Source organism: Microdochium trichocladiopsis (genome assembly GCF_020744255.1).
Source record: "Microdochium trichocladiopsis strain MPI-CAGE-CH-0230 chromosome Unknown B0I36scaffold_2, whole genome shotgun sequence".
Taxonomy (NCBI): Eukaryota; Fungi; Ascomycota; class Sordariomycetes; order Xylariales; family Microdochiaceae; genus Microdochium; species Microdochium trichocladiopsis.
This window is the reverse complement of record NW_025763545.1, coordinates 1,509,693-1,529,184: the sequence shown is the minus strand read 5'-3', so window position 1 is coordinate 1,529,184 and position 19,492 is coordinate 1,509,693. Positions and strand designations below refer to the sequence as shown.

Genomic DNA, 19,492 nt, shown 5'->3' with positions numbered 1-19,492 from the left:
CTGGTGACCTCACTGCAAGCACAACTGGAGGCCTAGTGGCGGGAAGACAGCACTAGTGGCCGACAGTCGTGCGGGAGTCTAGAACGGTCCTGAGTCGGCGTCCTTTCAGAGTCGGGCTAGGCGAGCACGGGACTGAAATGAAGGGTCCTACGTGTAAAAGACTTGGACGGAGTGCACCCTCAAGAGCTCGGGGATCGCAGCAGTTATGATGTACAGAGAAGATCTTGTCATCTGGGACTCTGCAGGGAGATCGGGTGTCAGATGTCTGTGGCTCCACAGAGGGCGCTGGGGGCGAGCGAGTGATGGCAGCTATGTCAATGCTATTTCGTTGGGACGTGCGAACGCGGAGCTGAGGGCTGCAAGAGGTCGGTTCCCAGCTTACCTGAACGTGATTATTTCTTGTCGCGGTGGGGGTTTTGAGGGTCTTTGTGCTGTTTCCGCAGGTGTGATGCCTTAACGATCACGGCGGGATGCCACTTGCAAATGCTGATGGCGTCTCTTGAATGACGACTGGAGAGCAAAAGAGGCGTGCCAGGCTTGCTGAGGGAGGGTCTGGACCCGGCTCTAGACAGTGAGAACACAGGATCGGAATTTGACAAGAGGCATCGCAAAACTGACGTGGACAAAGCCGCCAGAGGCGAGGAGCAGGATGGGAGATCCATGGCTGCCACGTGCAGAGCCAATGATCGCACGGGGCCTAGACGGGTTCTGGGGATCGGGGCAGTAGCGAGGCAGGGCCTGGTGGCAGCGGATGTGCGGTGCGGTGGTGGGCAGTGGTCGACGATGTCGGATGCTCCAAGATGGGCCATTGACTGGCGTGATGGCCGCGCGCGGTCGAGGGTCTGGGGATCGGGGCATCCACAAATTAAGATTCTGGCGGCCGGGCAGCCGTGAGGCCCCGCCTGTGGTCTCGACCCCCTGCCAGCCAGGGCGATCAACGTCACCACTGCTGCCCATTTTGCGGCCAGCGGCCCACCCCTCCACCACGTCGCTCAGGGGCAGCACGCCGCCTGCCTGCATAATCGACACATCACTCTTGCCGTCCCGTGCTCGCGGCCTGCACCTAGGGTCCTCCCCAAAGCCGACCCCCCAGCACGCGACTCCCAGCGCTCTCCTCCTCTCCGAGCCAACAAGGACCGTCTGGTAAGCCGGCCAGAATCCCGCTGCTGCCTTTGGCTGTGACCACCACCGCAACACAATGGGGAGGGAGGGAGGGCCGCCGTTGGTCAGATCAGCAGGGACATGGGACGGTTACGCCTGGCTGGCTGGCAGTCATTACAGGCTGCCCAGAAGCCTCACAGCTCGACGACACCCCATTCCTGCAGATGCGCATTCAACCGATACCCACGCGGTATTTTCCACGATGTCCTCGGCCCATGCAGCATCTCTACATCGTGAGCGTTGTCCCCCTGCAAACAAACCTACAAGCTGGGCTGGATGAGCTACATGCCAGGCTGCAGCGGCTCCAGGTGAGGGGCGCGATTGTTCCTCAAAGTCCCAGCTGGGGGAATGTTCGTGACGCAAGGATCGCAGAGGCTGTCTGGTCGTGCTGGAGAGGCCCCGCCTTGTACGTCTGGCCTTCTTTGGTACCCCAACCTAACCTATAAGTGGCGCATCTGTGTGGCCTTCTCCAACAACGTGCGCTATTTTGAGGTTACGGCGCCCTCAGGTGGGGAGGTTGCTTTTCCCGGCAGATGCGCAGTGGACTGACCGATCATCTTTCTGTCCATGTCGGGTTGCCTTGCTCCTGCGATCACAGTCACAATCAGGCCAGTAGACAGAAACATGGGATCATTTAGTAAGCGATGCTTGAAAAGGGTGGCGGGCTGGTGTGTTGTTCCACCTGTGATTGGACTGGGATGCGGGCACTGGTCCGGACGCAGTCTCAAGGGCAGACAATAATGATGACGATGAGATCGAACGCTGAGGCCTGTAGTCCAAGCTTGCCAGTGACCCTCGGGGATGCTCAAAAAGGGTTGACGCACAACGGCGGCGGCCATTTGGTGGGGTGGGCAGTCGCCAACGGCCACTAGCCCTGGCTGCCACTGGTTGGAGAGCCACCTCACAACTGCTATCCATCGGACTCACCTAGAGCCATCACGGCTGAAGCACGCCGTCGTCATCGCTGACTAACTGCCACAGACGCTGTTGCAGAAGAAGCCCTGATTCCGGCTCCATGCTGCACGTCATGCCAGGATACACCAAACGACTCAGATAAAGCTCCGATTCCCACTACGAACCCATTCATCGATGCTACCGGCTATTAGAGATGGAGTCCCCGTGCTATCCCGAGTACGCCAGAAGTTTAGACTCTCCCGTTGGTTGCTGCTCAAGCAGTTCCCCTCCAGCGTAGGTAGTCAAGAAGCGCCAAACTTCGACGTTGCGCTGGTATGTTGGTACTCAAGAGCTGGGTGAGGTCGGATTGCACTTGAATTCGCCATGATATGATGACTGTGACCTCATCCTTCAGTGACTCTTGTTCTTCTCTGGTCCTGTGAGTGCGTCAAGCATATCTGATCGAAAGTGTACAGATAAGCGGCACTACCGTTCCCTTTTCCTGTCGCTTCGGCACATACCAAGGTTATGACTAAGGATTTTAGGTTTGGGCGACGGTCTTTGAACAACATGCTTCCCTCCTGGTGGTGACTGATCCAGGCGGTGGCCAGCTCCAGTGGGCTTGCATGGGCGCTGCAGCGCAGGCCCATGGTCCTCTTTGCGCAGCTTCCAGGCCCACCTGGGCAACCTCTAGAGTTGTCCACATAATTTCCTGAGCTCTGCAGGATCAAGCAACACCACTAGGCGCGATTCCCGGCAGTTGTCATCATGCCCAGTGGCCCATGGCCGAAATGATGATAACCTGCCGCTTGAGCCGTCTGCTGGAGATCATGCGTGGTCCATGCAGGCAACTTCCGGACTCTGGCGGGAGCAGTGGGGACTCCGTGGGATCCATGTGAACAGCCAGAAGATCTAATGACATCACTGTCGCAATCGGTCTTGCACGCCCAAGTAGTCGGTTCCTGTACGCTATGTACAAACATGGTGATGCCAGCTGTGGAATCGAATAGCCAGAGCAAATGCCGTGTAGCTGTCGCGCCCGCCTCGGAGGCAGCCGAGCAGCGATGCGCTGTGTTCTAAATCAGTGGTGGGCCCACCCGGGGTGGCGCAGTAATTGAGAGCCCCAGAACCCTGAATGTCGACCTGCGTCTGCCACTAACAGAACATAGAGCGCTCTCTATGTCTTTGTGTTAGTGCGCCAGCTGCTTCTCCACAATTAGAATGGCCTGAGGACTCCAATCCACACCAGCAAAGCGGGGCCTCCAGTCAGGAACAATGTGACCCGTGCTGATGGCGTCTAGCACTCCCAGTTTTGGTCCAACTTGCTTCCAAGTTGGCGATTGTCCACGTCCGCAATCACTGCTCAGCCCGTCGCTCACCCCGAGAACACTGCAAGACGCCATGCAGATCATGCCGACCCAGCCTGCCGCATCACGACATTTCCCTGCGGCATCTTAGCACTGCGGCCATACACCACCTGACGAGTACCAATCGCGCGCCCGGCACACTGTTTGGCCCGTCTGAGTGACCGTCACCACCCAACCCCAGCTGGCATCAGGCCACCATCGACCCGAGCCAGACCTCATCCGTGGAACGACGAGCCTGTCGGGGCTAGCGCTGTGCGACGAACTTCTCTAGGCTGAGATAGCGACTCCCTGCGCTCAGAGGCAATCGGGCCTCGGGCGACTCTCTTCAACATTGAAAGAACCGCTAGCCACCAACCCCTTTTCTTTTCGCAGTCGAGGGCACTGTTGCTCCTGAATCAGCAGCATGGCTCCTGCGTCACACTCGATATCAGCCATCATGGCGCGATCTGAGCCCCTCTCTGGAGGCGCGATTGCTGGGGCTGTCGTGGGAAGTCTGGTTGGCGCTGCTCTGGTCTTTCTGGTTCTTGGCTTCATTTACTTCCGCATAAAACGCAAGATCAAAGAGTCAGAGGCCGAGGCTGGCAAGGTGTCTCCTCTCCCGCAGCCTCCAGTAGCCCGCCGGGCGTCTTTCACAGGACCAGGATACTCTGCGCATCCCTACGTCCCGCCGTTTCCGGGAGACGAGCTTACGACAAAAGAACATGAGGAACAGCCAAGCACAAGCGAAGCCAGCCAAACAACTGAGAGATCTGAACCATCGAGCTTTCTGGCGACGGCTGATCGAGCTGCCATCGATGGCTCGCCACCAGTACCAATGGAACCAGCACCGCCAGCACCAGGGATTGCAGCGCCTATTGAGCAGGATCCGCTCGCCATGGAAGGTCCGCCGATGGGTGTGGCAAGCCAGGAGATGCGCGAGACACAACCAGAACACCACGAAGCAGCCAACGCTAGTTACTATGACACCCGGATATCCCTCGACTCGGATCCCCCAGCACCTGGCCCGGGAAGCCCGACTGCGGCGATGCACGAGATGTACGAGGCGCAAATCAAAGAGTCGAGAGAAATGAATAAGAAGAAGCAGAGCACCAGCTCAGTCAAAAGATTCTTCGGCACGCTCATGAAAGGTCGCCAGTCGACGCAATCTTCCAACGATGGTTCACGTGGAGTGGATACGCCGGCGTGGACACCTTCGGCGCAGGCCAGCAGAGTTGGCACAGGGCTGGAATCGGTGGAGATGCAGAATGCGCAAAACCTGCATTTCCCCGGCTCACGCCAAATCTTTGACGAGCCCGAGGACATGGGGGACTTTGCCGGCCCCGGCACTGGCGGTTTTGCGCAACCCCCAAGTGGGAGGTCGCCAATTGACGTCGCGCCCCAGACGCGTGCACGGAGGATGGGGACGGAAGCGCAGCAGCTGGCACGCATCAACTCGTGGCGCAAGGATTCCAGGATACGGGAGACGACAGAAGTCGACCCGGAGCTGCCGTCTGCTGTTTACGGGTCGAGGTTCGGCTCGACCGACAGCTACTACGGGGGCGGGTTCCCTCAATCCACTGCGCCCCCGGCAGCACAGCCGCCCCACTCCGGCCGCCAAGAGCCGCAGGCCGAGCGGCCTCACGACATGGAGCGACTTAAGAGTCCTGAGATTCCGGAACCCGTCTACGATGACCAGTCCAATGGCATGCTCGCCGGCCCTCAAGCTATCGCCACCTCACTATCGCCGTCGCCACCTCTCTCCTCCGAGAACTTTGTCCGCCCAATGCACGTCATGCAGCCTACCACTTCCACCGAGAAGTACTACCACACAGACTACCGGCTCGAGAACCCAATCTCCCCGGTCGAAGGCCCGGCGATATCGTCTCCAGAGATGACGACAAGCCCGGAGCTGCACCACAACGGCGGTAACAACTATGTGCTGTCGTCAGAGCACCACGGCATCGACCCGATGGACGAGTTTCTTGACATTCCGGGCTATGATGAACCGCGGCGCTCCAGCGAATCATACGACTACTCGGTGTCCATGGGCCCGAGCTCGACAGATCCGTCGAGCGGTCGGACACCGGACACACGCATCACCATGTCCCCTTCCCCCTTCCCCATGCCCTTCCAACACCAAGTCCAACCCCACCAACAGCAACAGTACCACCACCACCACCAGTCCCCTTCTAGTGGTGACTTTGCGGGCTCGAGCGCCTCGCCGGAGCCGACCCAGCTGTCCCCTCCGCACGGCCCCGGCAGCCTCATTTGTGACGAGTGCGGCCGTACATTTGATCAGATCCACAAGCTCAACCACCACAAGCGGTACCACGACCGCAAGCACGAGTGCCCCTACCAGGGCTGTGACAAGAGGTTCGGCACCAAGACGCACCTGGACCGGCACATCAACGATAAGCACCTCAAGTCCAAGGCGTTCCACTGCACTGAGCCCGGGTGTGCATACTTCAAGGGCGGCAAGGCGTTCCCCAGAAAGGACAACTGGAGGCGGCACATGGTCAAGAAGCATGGGGCGAACCAGCAGACTTTCGACGCCATGGACGAAGGCATGGACTGAGCGGACCCGTGGGGTTAACCCGTGGTGTGCTGGTCCTGCAAGGAGCGATTTCCTCCTGGCCATCGTCCTCCTTTTGGCCCAAATCCCGGACCGGGGGGGTTTATTGGTTGTCGTCCTTGATATCTCTTCTCTCCCTCTCTCTCATTCATAGGACATGTTTGGTTGCGTTATTTCGGGGGCATATGTAAACAGCAAGCGTATCTGTTTGTCTATGTGGGAAATTTCTTGTCATCTTTTTTCTCTCTATCCGGAAGGGCCGACGGATGTTCGTCATCGTCTGCCTTCTTCTTTTATTTTTATCTACTATACTATTCATCTTTCTGGAGTTAGGGGCTACATGCAAACCCTTCCTGGCGAGAAGGACATCTCACTATTGGAACTTTTCTCGAGCTCGCAAGATTTTTCTGATTTGACATGACTGGATTTCGGTGACGAATCGAAGGTTGGACCGAAAAGTCTTCCTCTTCTTGTGAACAACAGGCTGACGGAAGGCCCAAAAGCCGGCCCTGGAATCACGACGGGAATACAAAGTTTATGTCTTTAGAAGGATGTGTCCCCGGGTTGTTGTACTGGCATGGGGAATTCGATTCAAAAATGGCAAGGTGGCAGGTATCTATAAATGGCAACATGAGCAACTTGAGTCTGGCTGGGACAGGACCGCCCCGTCTCTGAGCGAAGCGACGGTTCTCAAACAGAATATAATGAGATGGACGGAACAAAAAGTCAGGACAAGCCAGGACAAGCCAAATGAACCAAAACAGTGCTAGTCGCGTAATATGTAAAGCCAGTGTGCAAAGAGAATCCTTCCAGTTGCGCCAAACGCCGAGGGTCCCAATGTGCTGACAAAAGTTTTTTCCGTCATGATGGTCGTGATACAAGACTGTCGAGGGTCTTGCTTGCGCCTCACTCCTCCTCGCTCACATCGCTTTCAGGCTGGTCCTGCTGTTCCTCTTCAAAGGCCGCCATCAGCTCAGCTTCCAGGTCCTCATCTGCCGGCTCGTCCATGTCATGGTCGGCTGCGGGCTGCTGCACATCCTCCATTTCGGCGTCTGCGTCCTCGTCGCTCTCCTCCTCGTCCTCTTGCGCTTGAGCATGAAACGAGTGTGTGCTGCGGGACGGCGCGTCGCGATGCGACGTGAGGCCCGCACTCTCCTCCATTTGCCTGTTGACCGGGCTAGGCAGAGTGAAATGCTCAATGCTCTGATTGTCGTCGTCGTCCTCGCCGTCCGCGTCGTCCTCCTCCTCTGTGTTTTGCTGCACAAAGTCGGAGAACCGCCGTACTCCAAACGCAGGGGAAAAGTCGCGCGCCGACGCCGGGGGCGCGTTGGGACCACCGGGCTCCTCGATCTGCAGCAGTCCATCGTCAGAGCTGTCGTCATCCGAGTCTGGCGTCGCGGCGCGGTGCTGCTTGGACGAGGACGACGATGACTGGGTCGTCTGTGTTTGCGGCGCGGGCTTCGTCTTCTTTGGCGGGAACGGCAAGTCTCGGCCTTTCTTGTCTTCTTTGCCTCCGGAGGCTCGTGATTTGGCCGTCGCCGCGGCGCCCTTTTGATTTCGCGCATTGTTTTGCCCACCCTTGGTGCTCGAGCCTTCCAGGTGCGGATGTTTCCTCCGCAAGCTGTCGGGATCGTTGTTGTTGGGTGTCTGCGTGATGTTCATTGAAAATGTCGAGTCGATCTTGTGCAGGACAAAGACCTCGCGCGTAGGATCGAAGACGAGCACATACTTGTTGTCGTCGATGCTGCGGGTGCCGGAGTATGCGTACTGGCCGCCGCTGTCGCGAAATGTGAGATCGTAGCCGTCGTCGCTCACGCCGTCGGGCTTTAATCGAGCCTTGGCAGGCGTCGAAGAGGAAGGCTTGTGGTTGTCTGCGTAGGTGATTGTGCTCATTGTCAGTTCAATGGTGCTGAGAGGAAGGGAAGGGGAGCCCTGCAGCATCAATAAGGGGATGGCACTCACACCGGATGCCCGTGTACGTCTCTTTGGGGTCTCTGCCAAGTAAAGCGTCGCTGAGGACGACCGGATATTTGCCCACTTTCGTGGGATCGAGCATGCCCGCCAGGGACATGACGGCGAACGCGGCCGTCGCTAGGCCGGAGAGCGGAGGCGGTGGTGGTGTTGGGGACGAGCTGCTGAAGGATGGAATTGGCCAGCTGAAGCACGTTTGTCCGTACGCCGGTGCCTCGGGGCGGAGTGTGCTATGTGTTGAGGCCGGGGTCGAGTGTAGATGCGTTGGAAAAGGCTTCCCAGACGCTGACGATGCCGAGAAGGGATGGAGATGGCTGACTGCCGTTATCGACTGCAGGCCGGACGGGAAGCGGCTGGGATGTGGAGGGCCGCCAAGTGGGGACGACCTGGAGATCAATCTGGCCCGCGCCTGCATGCCAGTCCCACCTGGGCGCTCTCGATGCATGCCAGTGCACCCTGACTGTGTCCTCAGGCACAAACAATCAGCCCAGCACACAAACACATTTCAGTTCGAGCCTGTGCAAGCGAAACCCTCAGGACAAATGATTTCTCGACATTTTTGGTGACAATGCTTGTGTCATTGTTGATGTGTTTGGCGAAACGCCCGGCCGTCGTCACTTGTATACGTACGTCAAAGGGCGATGGGGCAGTGCATGCCGGTTAACTCTACGTACGTCGAACACATTGAGACTGCGTTGGCATCTTTGAGGCTGCACCTCATCCAAGCCCCCGTCTCTTTGGTCTTCGATATGCTGCTGTATATTCATACAATGGCTTAGGCCAGACTACATATGTGCTGACCCAGTTGCAGAGCAGCTGCACACCTCCTCCTTCGACACACACTGTCTTGCTTTCTCTTTCTGGCTCTATCCCCAGGCTCCAGCGGCTAGGCATATGTCGAATCATCATCGCCGCGCCAAGCCCTGACGATATCCAAACTCGCTTGTTTCGAGAAATACTCATTCATGCAAAGCCTGTCTCCAACAGCAAGAGCATCCCTGATACTGCCAATCACGACAGTACGACTTGATGCTCCCGACCCGAATTCACTTTATGGCCAAGAAGTTTGCGGCACAATCAGTGCTGCATCCGCCCCTGTGTCCATTTCCATTCTTGAACTCGCAGACATGCCGCGGCGACTGTACATTTTCTGTGGATTTATGTTTAGACAGGACAAGTCACAAAAGTAGCCATTGGCTTACAGCGTGGAGTGTGCAGGCAACTGTGGACGCATGCTCAGTGTTTCAGAGCCTGCTGCAAGCAGCCTGTACTCCCGTCGTATCCAGAATGTGTTACCGGCAACAATCCAGCAGCACGAGCTGTTACAATTACTACCGAGCCTTCAAGTCAATCAAGGCGCAAGCTACATGACCCAGGCTCACATTCGGTTAACCAAGCCTGACACAACTTGGTGAAGCAGGGCCCATGCTCGGGATTCGAGGGCTTGGCAAAGGCTTTATCCGCTCGGCATCCGAGCAAAGTACTTGCACCAAGGACACAATATTGCAGGGCCCGGACCGGCGGCTCTCTGGGCCAGAGAACACCGTTGCCCTACAACAAGGTGTGCGTTTCCAGCCAAGGTGAAGGGCAGGTGGTGCGGGTAGTGTAGGCTTTGTGCCGAGGTTACCGACTGTAGCCATGCTCGAGTGCTAGCCAGGGTCCACTCTTGACTAGACTGGGTCGACTCGATGGGCTGCGGCGCTTGGGAAAAAGTTGTAGACTGGGTTCTTGACACGAGTCTTTTGCAAGTGCGTATCGCTATGCAGACGAGGAACAGCTGAAAGAGGACCAGATCCGTAGGAGAGGCCTACGAGGCTGGCCAGCGTGCCCGAAGGCTTCGATGCTTGCCCGTGTCAAGCAGAGAGACGGGCATGCCCCTGGTCGTCATGGCTGAGCCGAGGATAGAGGGAGGCTCTGACGGCGGGGGAATGGGAGAATGTGGGGAGAGCGGCGCTGGACCCCACGCGCGCCCCAGACGATACCCCTCTGCCCCCCGTGGTGTTACCACGCGTGCCAGCGCAAGGAAAAGAATTCCCCTTAGCGCTCGAGGCCGTGAGCGGACTCCGAGGGCGCTGCTCGGCCGTAGTGCTTCGCCGGTCGGTCTTCTTTAAGACCACCGGGGCGGGACGAGCGACGCTGCTGCTGCCCACTCACTCACCTCTTTTCTCCATCTCCTCCTGCCGTCGACACTTGCCTCCCAAGTGTCCCACCTCCCTCCTCCTCCAAGATGTCTGCTGTCAACCGCAGCCTGCGAACCGCCTCGAGATCGCTGCGCCTGCCCACCTCTGCCCTCCACCGCGCCGGCCCCCTCGCTGTCTCTGCTGCGAAGCTCGGTGCCCGCCGCACAGTCGCTCCCGCCCTCGCCAGCTACACCCGCCTCAGCTCCTTCTCCACCTCCACTGCCAGGATGGGTGCTCCCGCTTTGCCCCAGGAGGGCCGCGAGTACGACCCCGAGATCAAGGACATTGCTCAGTACGTCACCAAGCCAATTGACTCTGAGCTCGCCGTAAGTCTATCCTCCGAGTTCTTCCTGCTCGTGCTTGGTGTTTCGCGGCTGCACACACACAGCGCGAGCGTCCTGAGCTCCTCCCACCCGCGCAGATTTTCCCCACTGCTGCTGCTGCTCGATTCTGCCCCACGCCAACCTCAAGTAGCCGCCGCTAACCGCCAGCCGCAAAACAACAGTTTGACACGGCGAGATGGATTCTGCTCGACACCCTTGGCTGCGGACTTGAGGGCCTGCGCTTCAAGGAGTGCACCAAGCTGCTGGGACCCATTGTCCCCGGCACCGTCGTCCCCAACGGCACCAAGGTTCCCGGTACCGACTTCCAGCTCGACCCTGTCAATGGCGCCTTCAACATTGGCGCCATGATCAGATGGCTTGACTACAACGACTGCTGGCTCGCGGCCGAGTGGGGTCACCCTTCTGACAACCTCGGTGCCATCCTCGCCGTTGCCGACTGGGTCAACCGCACCAACAAGGCTGGCGGCAACCTCGCCGGTGGCAAGATCTTCACCGTCAAGGATGTCCTCGAAGGCATGATCAAGGCCCACGAGATCCAAGGCTGCTTGGCCCTCCTCAACTCGTACAACAAGGTCGGTCTCGACCACGTTGTCCTTGTCAAAGTTGCCAGCACGGCCGTCGTCTCCCAGATGCTCGGCCTGAGTGAGAGCCAGATCGCCGATGCTGTGTCCCAGGCCTGGGTTGATGGCCAGTCTCTCCGTACCTACCGCCACTCGCCCAACACCATGTCCCGTAAGTCGTGGGCCGCTGGTGACGCTTGCCAGCGTGCCGTCAACCTCGCCCTCAAGGTCTCCAAGGGCGAGCCCGGCATTCCCACCGTCCTGTCCGCTCCCGTCTGGGGTTTCTATGACGTCCTCTTCAAGGGCAACAAGTTCGAGTTCCAGCGTCCCTACGGCAGCTACGTCATGGAGAACGTCCTCTTCAAGGTCTCCTACCCTGGTAAGTCAGATTCTGGCGCTCACGCAAAGTTATCTTTCATCACAGTCTGCTGACCGCTGTCCCTTCCAGCCGAGTTCCACTCCCAGACCGCCGTCGAAGCCTCCGAGAAGATCTTCGCCCAGCTCAAGGCTGCCGGCAAGTCCGCCAAGGACATCAAGGAGGTGACCATCCGGACCCACGAGGCCTGCGTCCGCATTATCGACAAGCAGTTCAAGCCCATGGACAACTTTGCCGACCGTGACCACTGCATCCAGTACATGTGTGCCACCATGCTCACCTTTGGCCGCCTTGAGGCCACAGACTACACGGACGGCGGCGAGGCTGCCACCTCGCCTATTGTCGAGGACCTGCGCAAGCGCATCAAGTGTGTCGAGGACCCGCAGTTCACCAAGGACTACCATGACCCTGCGCTCCGCACGATCTCCAACGCCCTTACCGTCGAGCTCAACGACGGCACCTTCCTGGACGAGGTTGTCGTTGAGGCCCCTCTGGGACACCGCCTGCGCCGTGACGAGGCCAAGCCGCACATCCTGGCCAAGTACAAGCGCCACCTCGGCCCCCACTTCCCCGAGGCCCAGGTCAAGGAGCTCGTCGAGCTCAGCCAGGACGCTCAGAGGCTTGAGAAGATGTCGATCGACGAGTACGTAGACAAGTACGTCGTCAAGGACAGCAAGTTTGTCTAAACAAAAGTTGAGCGGAGGGAGACCAAGGCGTTATCTCTGTTTTGCTTGGCTCGGAAGCGAGGCCATGATTGCTGCGTGCTAGAAGTCCCCAGGACGGGGTATTGCTTTAGATGTAGATAACCCCCCAAATGTCACACACATGAAGAAGTATATCAAAATCACGGACGGGCCATTGTGAGGATATTGGGTTTCGGGTCATGGAGGGACGGGAGAGGATCATGACCAATCAGGCAGCCCGTGCCAGTTTCAAAGACAGTGGCGTGCCAAGATTACCTGACGTGCGACAGGGGTGCGGGAGTTATCCCTTTGGGGCAATCCGTTGCAGAAGACATTCCCGCCTGCGACAACGACCGGTTCTGGGCACAATGATTGTCTGATTGTGCGTTTGAGCAGGCAGTCCACTTATGGCTGCCACATACGTAATCCTGTGTGCCTATACGAGCTTTTCTCAGGACGAAAGCATGTTAGCTGGGGACTGTTCGAGACCTCGAGGCACGTAGCGCATGAGGCTTGAAGCGTTGGCGCGGAGGCGGGCTTCCCAAGGGTTGGTTCTAAAAATGCGATGCTGGCGGGCGGCCGTGCGGGGCACTGACGGACGGGTCGAGTTAGCGTGTCACAGTCGCAAGCAGGGCTGCTCCGCCACCCACCCAACGAGGCGTGCAGGCCGTTACAGCCATGGGCTCCAGGCAGCCCGCCTCCTGCAGATCCACCCCCGGGCCCTTCGCACTCGTGGTCCACATCCTGTCTTGAAACAACAACAACTTCTCAACAAGACGATCAATTCACGTCCTTCAGTATCCGTCCTTGTTGTCGCAAGCTCGCTTTCACCAAACGAATATCGAGAATACGCGGGGCTATACATCTCGCACAGCCTCGACCCCTCACAGCACGCGCCGGTTCGCCGCACGCTTACTCACGCCAGAGTAAAACACATTCGAGTCATCTCCTCAGCACCATGGCAATGGACCGCCAAGAAATCATTGCGACGAACAAGTCGCTCCGACTCATCAAGAATGTACGATGCGGCATCCTGCAAATGCGCCTCTGGTCAAATGATCCGCTTCATGTATTTGTCTTGCTAATCGAGCTTTGTGCTTAGGAGCTGGAACACCTTCTCGAAAAGGGCATCGTCACCGATGCCGTCTTCGACTCAATCTCGCAGATGCTGCCTGCTGAGCTGTCACTCTCCGGGTCGACCAACCCGCCAACTCCGGTGCAGTCCCCTCCCATAAACGCCATGGCCAACCTCGGCCTCGGCGCCGCCAACAGAACGAGCACGGCCAGCTCTCACCACTCTCACAACTCGATGCCCCCTCAGAACCCGGCGCCGCCCGCATACTCGACAGCCCCGTCAAGTAACGCCGGCGCTGCCGGTCCGCCACAGCTCCCATCGCGGGCAGGCCCGCCGGCAGCAACACCCCCGACCAAGCCCGTGATTGCCCACGCCAAGGCCCTTTACAAGTACCAAGCCGCGGACAGCCGGGACTTGTCGTTTGAGCGCGACGACACGATTGCCGTGCACGAGTACATGAACGATGACTGGTGGATGGGCCGCAATCAGCGCACCGGTGCCGAGGGCATCTTCCCCAAGACCTACGTCCAGATCGACCACAACGTAAGCCCGCAAGGATACCCGAATGAGAAGGCCGGATACTATGCTCCGCAGCAGAACGCCGCTGCCGGTGGCTACCCGCCGCCCCCGGGCCAGGGCCAGGGTAACCCGTACAACTCGTCGGTGCCGCCAATGGGCGTTGCCAACAGCGGTGGTGGCCATGGTGGGGACAACGGCGAGCCCAGCAAGTTTGAGCAAAACGGCAAGAAGTTTGGCAAGAAGCTCGGTAACGCAGCCATCTTCGGCGCTGGCGCAACCCTTGGTGGCAAGATTGTCAACGGCATCTTTTGAGTTGTGGGAGGCAAAATCCGGGGTTGGGCATTTCTGGAGGCAGCATGTTTTTTCTTGCATTGGCTTGGTCCTTTGAGACTATTTAGAGTCTGAAATTTGTATTAATCAGAATCGAGTACATATGATATTCCACGTCTCCTTCTCAAGTGTCCGTTGAAGAGCTACATGTACGGGGCCCTAGAATTAACCACGACTCTCGGTTGTGCGTGCTTGGGCACGTTTATTGTGCTGTGTGAATGAGACGGGCACACCCTCGAAAGGTTCCAAGGTTGTCTTATTCTGCTGGCAGAACTGTCCTACAAGAAATTGAATCACCCCTCGGCGGCTTGATGTGAGCCATATGTGACTTGGGCTTGCATGGCTTGGCTCACCTCGACTCTCGGATGATGACCACAGCTTCCTTCCGCACGAAGCCCGGTCAGCTCGTGATACAGGTCAACCAACCCGTACAAGTGGGGCTATCGACAACCACTGCTCCTTACAAGAGGCCCCAACTCGAGGAGGCACATCACAATCATCGCCTTTGAATTCATACAGAGAAGACTTGCTCTCTCCCTCGACCAGAAAAGTTCAAAGTCTGCCTCCACAGCTCCATATACTGGACGCAATCCTCGCCAAGCATGCTAATCCACCACCCTCTGAGCGCAACGTGGTAGTAGTGGCACCTCAGCCGGCACCCGCTGCGCGCCACCATGGCATCCCGGAGATCAACCTGGTGTTCCCTCTGTGGCGTCATCATCAGCCCCAGTCAAGGCAATCCAGACGAGACTGCAGACCACGAGCTGAGCTGGCTAAGCGACGTGCGTGTAGGTGAGTTGAAATGCAAATGACGGAGGGCCGGTTCCTGGTGAACCGCTTGTGTCGTGTCTTCCCGGCAACTGACATGACCTCCAGTGCGCACCCTGGGCCCCCAATGGGACGTCATCATCACCGGCGTCGGCTATCTCAGCAATCGAAAGCAGGTCTGCGCGTCCGCGGACCCTTCGGACCACTGGCGAATAACACCCAGCCATACCAGCCATGATGACGGCGACGTCAGTGGCATACCAGCGCAAGCCGGATTCGCACCTCACCACTCGCTGTACAACAGCTCCCGGAGCTACTGGTGCTTCCCGATCCACGACAGCTGCTGGCACTTCCTGTGGGACAAGGTCTCGTCATGCAACCGCGAAGACGTGCCGCAGGAGGCGCTCGCGCGGCACCTGTTTGCGATATTCTACAACACGCCCATCCACGCTTACGATCAGCTCATGCCAGGGCACGACTACGGGGGCGCCGCGGGGCTGAGGCAGATCACTCGCAGGCAAGGGTACTATTACCAGGTCCGGGCCTCGCAGTACCCGTACCTCATCGGCAACCCGCACGAGGCGCTCCAGACGGACGAGCACTGCCTGTGGGAAGCGGTGCAGGCTATCGCGGTGCCGTTCAACAGACCCGAGGTCCACTTGCGGGATCGTGTTGCCGTCGCCGGGGAGACTGGCGGTGCTGCTGCCGAGGTCGACGGTGCTGATGACGATCCGTTCACGCGGCTGCCGTACGAGGTGGTTGTGATTGTTTTCACGTACTTGCCAAGTGTGGACATGTGTAAGTTGCGGCTTGCATCGCGAGCGGCGGCGCATATCTCTTCGCCGCAGCGACTACCTCAAGCGTTCTGGCGCAGTCGGTTCGATCCAGAGTTTGAGATGGGATTCGTATTTGCAGGGGCATCGCGGCAGACGACAAAGGCACAGATGGACTGGCGAGATCTCTATGTCAAAGCGAGGGCAACACTGAGCGAGTTCGAGCTGTTCCCTGGCTTCAAGAACCGGCAGCGGATATGGTTCTCCCTGCACGATATTGCAAGCGTGATCAGGGTCAGGCTCAGGAACAAGGACTGCACCAGCCAGGTCCCTTATGCGGAAATGACACCACCGCTGTTGCCAGACGAGAAACATGGAAGCTGGGTGTGCGCGGATGCAGCGCTCGCTCCAGGGCCAGCGCATTCTCTGGCACAATTCGAGCTCGCGGCAAACTGTCGGCTGATGGAGATGCACAAGATTACTTGGCTCCCGTCGTTCCAAGGGCAAGTCAGGTTGAAAGCTTCATTTGCGGACTATTGTGGCAAGACTTATATCAGCGGATTATGTCTGGATGGCGTTGCTTCTGACGGGGGTTCGGCTCACAGCGAGAGAGCAGGCTTTGTGAACACGACACGATTCCAATATATCGAGCTGGACTCGAGCTGGGAGATTTGGCGGGTTGAGATTGCTCTCTGCTGTACAGGTCTGATCGGCGTGCGGCTTCACTTTAGAGGACACGGGTCTACTGTCGTAAAGAGTATTGGCCAGATACCGCCGCCAGCCGCAGATATAGGGATTAGCGATTTGCCGATTCCTTACAATGCCCGGATCTCTGGGCTTGTCGTAGGACTGGATGTAAGTTGAATGTGTACCAAGTACCACTCAGGGGACAACTAACTTACATGACCAGGCCTTCAAGGTTGTGTCACTATCAGTCGTGGAGGAAACACATGCTGGCGCTGTTCACAACGGTACCGCATTTCCCCTCACAAGAGAATTTGCACCCCCATCCGAGATTTGGATACCGACCGCGCCAAGGGTGCCAGTATCGTGGCGCTTCAAGAGTGCGCAGAAGTCACAATTACATAACCTGTGCCTGAACATGGACTTTGGCGGTCACGACGGCAGCCAGCTCCCGAGATTGACACAAGTCGTGGCACGCATGACCCAATATCCCGCTGTGTTTGCGGGAATGAAGTTCGTCTATGTGGACGGCACGGTTAAGGAGTTTGGTGCAAGAAATGGCTTGCCGGTCGCAGGGGACGTCTCGGACCTGGTGCTCGAGCAGGTCTTCAGCATCGATGGGCCTGGTGGAGAGGTTATTGATCGAGTGGTCGTCTCTTACTCGATGGACCATGAGAACGTTCGCAGGATCTCAGTAAGTTATCTACAAACAACCTGTATCAGGAGTCTGTCCTCCTGATCGTCATGTACGGAACGCAACTGATAAGTCGCGATACTGCAGGTCTACACAAACCACAACAGGTCGATTGACTTTGCGCTGCAGTCGAAGAGCGAGCCCAACGACACGCTGTCGGTCAAAGTCTTCGAGCCCAAGCCAGGATCACTGCTCACAGCCTTCTTTGCAAAGATCAAAATGTCTGCCGTCCTTCCTGGAAGGACGAGCTTGACTTGGCTTCAATACGACCTTCGTGGCTACTTTCGCAATTTCTCCGTTGGGACCGCCCCTAAGGATCCTTTACCTGGTATTTGCGTGCAGGAAGCCACACAGAGCACAAGCATCGACCACATGATACCCATCAATCGCAAAACACTGGCTCCGGTAGAAATGATGTTAAGGCATCACGGCGGCTTCGTGTTCGCGGCAGCTGATTTAGCGAATGTGAAGCGGATCCGAGTCTCCATCGGTGGCAAGGGTGATGACCTTCACGCTGACATGATCACCGGGTTATGGATAGAATATCACGACTCAAATCTCCCTGTCATCATTGGGCAGTGGAAGGAGGAATACGATACGATAGAACTCGACGCAGACGATCGCCTTGTGGCCATGCAAATCTGGCACGACTGGAACAGCATTGACAAACGACTGCCGCTGGGTCCGGTAGTTGGGCTGTTATTCAGACTTGCGTCAGGGACCGAGAAGAAGATCGCTCGCCGGTATGTGGTGGAAAGGGACTGTCTTTCATTCCGAGAGAACATGTACGAAAGCATGGTAAGTGGCCCTTCAACTTCCGACTCTTTTTCACCGCCAACCTTCACTTGTGACCCTTGAAGAAATTTCGCAGGAATACTGCTAACATGTGCAAAGACTGGGGTTCTCTGGGGCTGTAACCACAAATGGGACCACGTGTGGGTGTTGATGACCCCGAATCCCAACGTGCCTCGCCTGCTGCTGGTACAAGACACAGCCGACTTAATCCAGTCTCCGGTCATGACCGACATCCTGCAAGAGAAGGTCTTCATCTTTGGCGAGGGATTGCCAGAAAATAACCACAACCCGCTGACGTCGGTAGAGGTGACCTTCTGGAAGCACGACAAGGTGCCGAACAGCATCAGGCTCTACTTTCGACACGGCCCACCGCGGGTCCTGGGCCATCCGCAATCTGTACACCGCCCGCAGAGGATCGATCTTGATGTTGATGGGGGCGAGGAGTTGACTTCTATGCGACTTGGCATTATCGGGCATGGCGACACCAGTCAGATTGCTTTCATTACAGTAAGTGGCTTTTTTGCTTTGATTCCACGAGGGATACAGCACCATGGTCCTCTCGTCTAAGTTAACTACTCGGCAAAAACCGCTTCTGGAAGCCAAAGACTAACAGACCGATGACCACAGTTCACAACGAACAAGGACCGCAAGCTTGATTTCCGTGAGGAATGGTGGTCCGCACCAAGCACGGCCATCACGCGATGGCACGAAAAGGTGCCCCTGCACGTATTCTACCCCTTCGCTCCAGAGACAGCAGAGACATCGCGACGAGTCGCCGCGGCGCTGGCACGACCCGACACGACCGCCAGTACCGGCGGCGGCGCAGATGCCTCGAGACCAGCTGCGCCGGGCGGCGCTGGGCGGTACTCGCCCTTCGCAAGCAGCCCCTTGGTGTTCAGAATGGGCGAGCGGTATGGCGTGCCTCTAGACCGGGGCCCCGGAGGGACCGCAGGTAACAGAAACAGTAGCACGCCGAACTCGGTGGTGGTGGCGGCGACGACCATGGTAACGACAAGGAGTCCTGGGCGGGACAATCCGGGGCAACCAGAACGTGCTACGGATCGAGCGGCGGCTGCGACGGTATCTGTCAAGGCCCCAGCCGTTGATGCCCCCAAGGTCAAGGTCGTTGATGTCCCCCCAGGAGCAGGACGGTTTGTTGGTCTGTGGGCGCTGGCGAATCATGCGCTAGAGTATCCGTTTCTTGGGCCTATGTTTGAGGAAGCACCGTCGTCGTCGTCGTCGTCGCCGGCGGCGGACGCGGTGGCAGCGACATCATAGTTGGTGGTGACCTTGTCATCCTCTTTGGCAGCCCGCGAAGTAGATTGGGGGAAAGTAGCAAACGTGAGGGCGTCAGGAGCTCTGTGTCTTTGAAGAGCTCTTCTGCCCTGATGCCGCCTTCTGAGCAGCCATACAACTTGGTAAAGGCAGGCATTGGCATGCAAGATCAAGAAAGTTGAGTAGTCAAGAGGAATTGATCTCACGTCTAGCTTGACCATATGCTATCACGAGGAGGGCGAGAAAGGGGGTATCTAATCTACACGAACAAAGTGCGACAGGATGTACAGAGGAAAATGAAGTTTTGTGAAGCAAGGCTTGCTGCCTCCCAGTATCTACGGTCTCCTCTTGCTCATGATGCTTCCTCCTCGGCCAGGGCTAAGCACTTTCGGATGGAAAGTCTCCGGTTACGCCTAGGTCGACATCGCGACGCGCGCTTCATACCTAGAGGGGCTGGCTTGGAACTACGCCTGCCTTGCGCCACACGAGCTG

At 57.7% G+C, this 19,492-nt stretch overlaps 6 protein-coding genes across 6 annotated transcripts; 5 read left to right on the top strand and 1 right to left on the bottom strand.

Annotated features, from left to right (window-relative positions):
• The first annotated feature begins 1,227 nt into the window (after positions 1 to 1,227).
• On the top strand, positions 1,228 to 1,928 carry B0I36DRAFT_314247 (uncharacterized protein). Its single transcript, XM_046152737.1, has one exon. It carries the CDS (start codon positions 1,326 to 1,328, stop codon positions 1,605 to 1,607), a length of 282 nt encoding a protein of 93 aa, XP_046016647.1. The 5' UTR covers positions 1,228 to 1,325; the 3' UTR covers positions 1,608 to 1,928.
• Positions 1,929 to 3,681: 1,753 nt separating this feature from the next.
• On the top strand, positions 3,682 to 6,221 carry B0I36DRAFT_67341 (uncharacterized protein). Its single transcript, XM_046163193.1, has one exon. It carries the CDS (start codon positions 3,826 to 3,828, stop codon positions 5,974 to 5,976), a length of 2,151 nt encoding a protein of 716 aa, XP_046016646.1. The 5' UTR covers positions 3,682 to 3,825; the 3' UTR covers positions 5,977 to 6,221.
• Positions 6,222 to 6,879: 658 nt separating this feature from the next.
• Positions 6,880 to 8,044, bottom strand: B0I36DRAFT_345625 (RNA polymerase II transcription elongation factor-domain-containing protein; the record flags this gene model as incomplete). Its single annotated transcript, XM_046156374.1, has 2 exons — positions 6,880 to 7,844; positions 7,936 to 8,044. The coding sequence occupies 2 exons, from the start codon at positions 8,042 to 8,044 to the stop codon at positions 6,880 to 6,882; spliced, it is 1,074 nt and encodes a 357-aa protein (XP_046016645.1).
• Positions 8,045 to 10,171: 2,127 nt separating this feature from the next.
• On the top strand, positions 10,172 to 12,090 carry B0I36DRAFT_359204 (2-methylcitrate dehydratase; the record flags this gene model as incomplete). The annotated part of the gene is made up of 3 exons (XM_046158098.1): positions 10,172 to 10,450; positions 10,630 to 11,407; positions 11,477 to 12,090. The coding sequence occupies 3 exons, from the start codon at positions 10,172 to 10,174 to the stop codon at positions 12,088 to 12,090; spliced, it is 1,671 nt and encodes a 556-aa protein (XP_046016644.1).
• A 693-nt stretch (positions 12,091 to 12,783) lies between these two features.
• Positions 12,784 to 14,310, top strand: B0I36DRAFT_314238 (uncharacterized protein). The gene is made up of 2 exons (XM_046152736.1): positions 12,784 to 13,105; positions 13,190 to 14,310. Exons 1-2 carry the CDS (start codon positions 13,046 to 13,048, stop codon positions 13,991 to 13,993), a joined length of 864 nt encoding a protein of 287 aa, XP_046016643.1. The 5' UTR covers positions 12,784 to 13,045; the 3' UTR covers positions 13,994 to 14,310.
• Positions 14,311 to 14,526: 216 nt separating this feature from the next.
• On the top strand, positions 14,527 to 19,112 carry B0I36DRAFT_67283 (uncharacterized protein). Its single transcript, XM_046163192.1, has 6 exons — positions 14,527 to 14,803; positions 14,888 to 16,407; positions 16,463 to 16,930; positions 17,018 to 17,728; positions 17,825 to 18,232; positions 18,353 to 19,112. Exons 1-6 carry the CDS (start codon positions 14,686 to 14,688, stop codon positions 19,001 to 19,003), a joined length of 3,876 nt encoding a protein of 1,291 aa, XP_046016642.1. The 5' UTR covers positions 14,527 to 14,685; the 3' UTR covers positions 19,004 to 19,112.
• The last annotated feature ends 380 nt before the right edge of the window (positions 19,113 to 19,492 follow it).

Bases quoted from the DNA above. Each gene is read 5' to 3' on its own strand.
- B0I36DRAFT_67283 (XM_046163192.1), top strand. From the start codon at position 14,686: ATGGCATCCCGGAGATCAACCTGGTGTTCCCTCTGTGGCGTCATCATC. The intron at 16,931-17,017 runs GTAAGTTATCTA...GCGATACTGCAG, and splicing joins AGAACGTTCGCAGGATCTCA to GTCTACACAAACCACAACAG. The intron at 17,729-17,824 runs GTAAGTGGCCCT...ACATGTGCAAAG, and splicing joins AGAACATGTACGAAAGCATG to ACTGGGGTTCTCTGGGGCTG.
- B0I36DRAFT_314247 (XM_046152737.1), top strand. From the start codon at position 1,326: ATGCGCATTCAACCGATACCCACGCGGTATTTTCCACGATGTCCTCGG.
- B0I36DRAFT_67341 (XM_046163193.1), top strand. From the start codon at position 3,826: ATGGCTCCTGCGTCACACTCGATATCAGCCATCATGGCGCGATCTGAG.
- B0I36DRAFT_314238 (XM_046152736.1), top strand. From the start codon at position 13,046: ATGGCAATGGACCGCCAAGAAATCATTGCGACGAACAAGTCGCTCCGA. The intron at 13,106-13,189 runs GTACGATGCGGC...CTTTGTGCTTAG, and splicing joins CGCTCCGACTCATCAAGAAT to GAGCTGGAACACCTTCTCGA.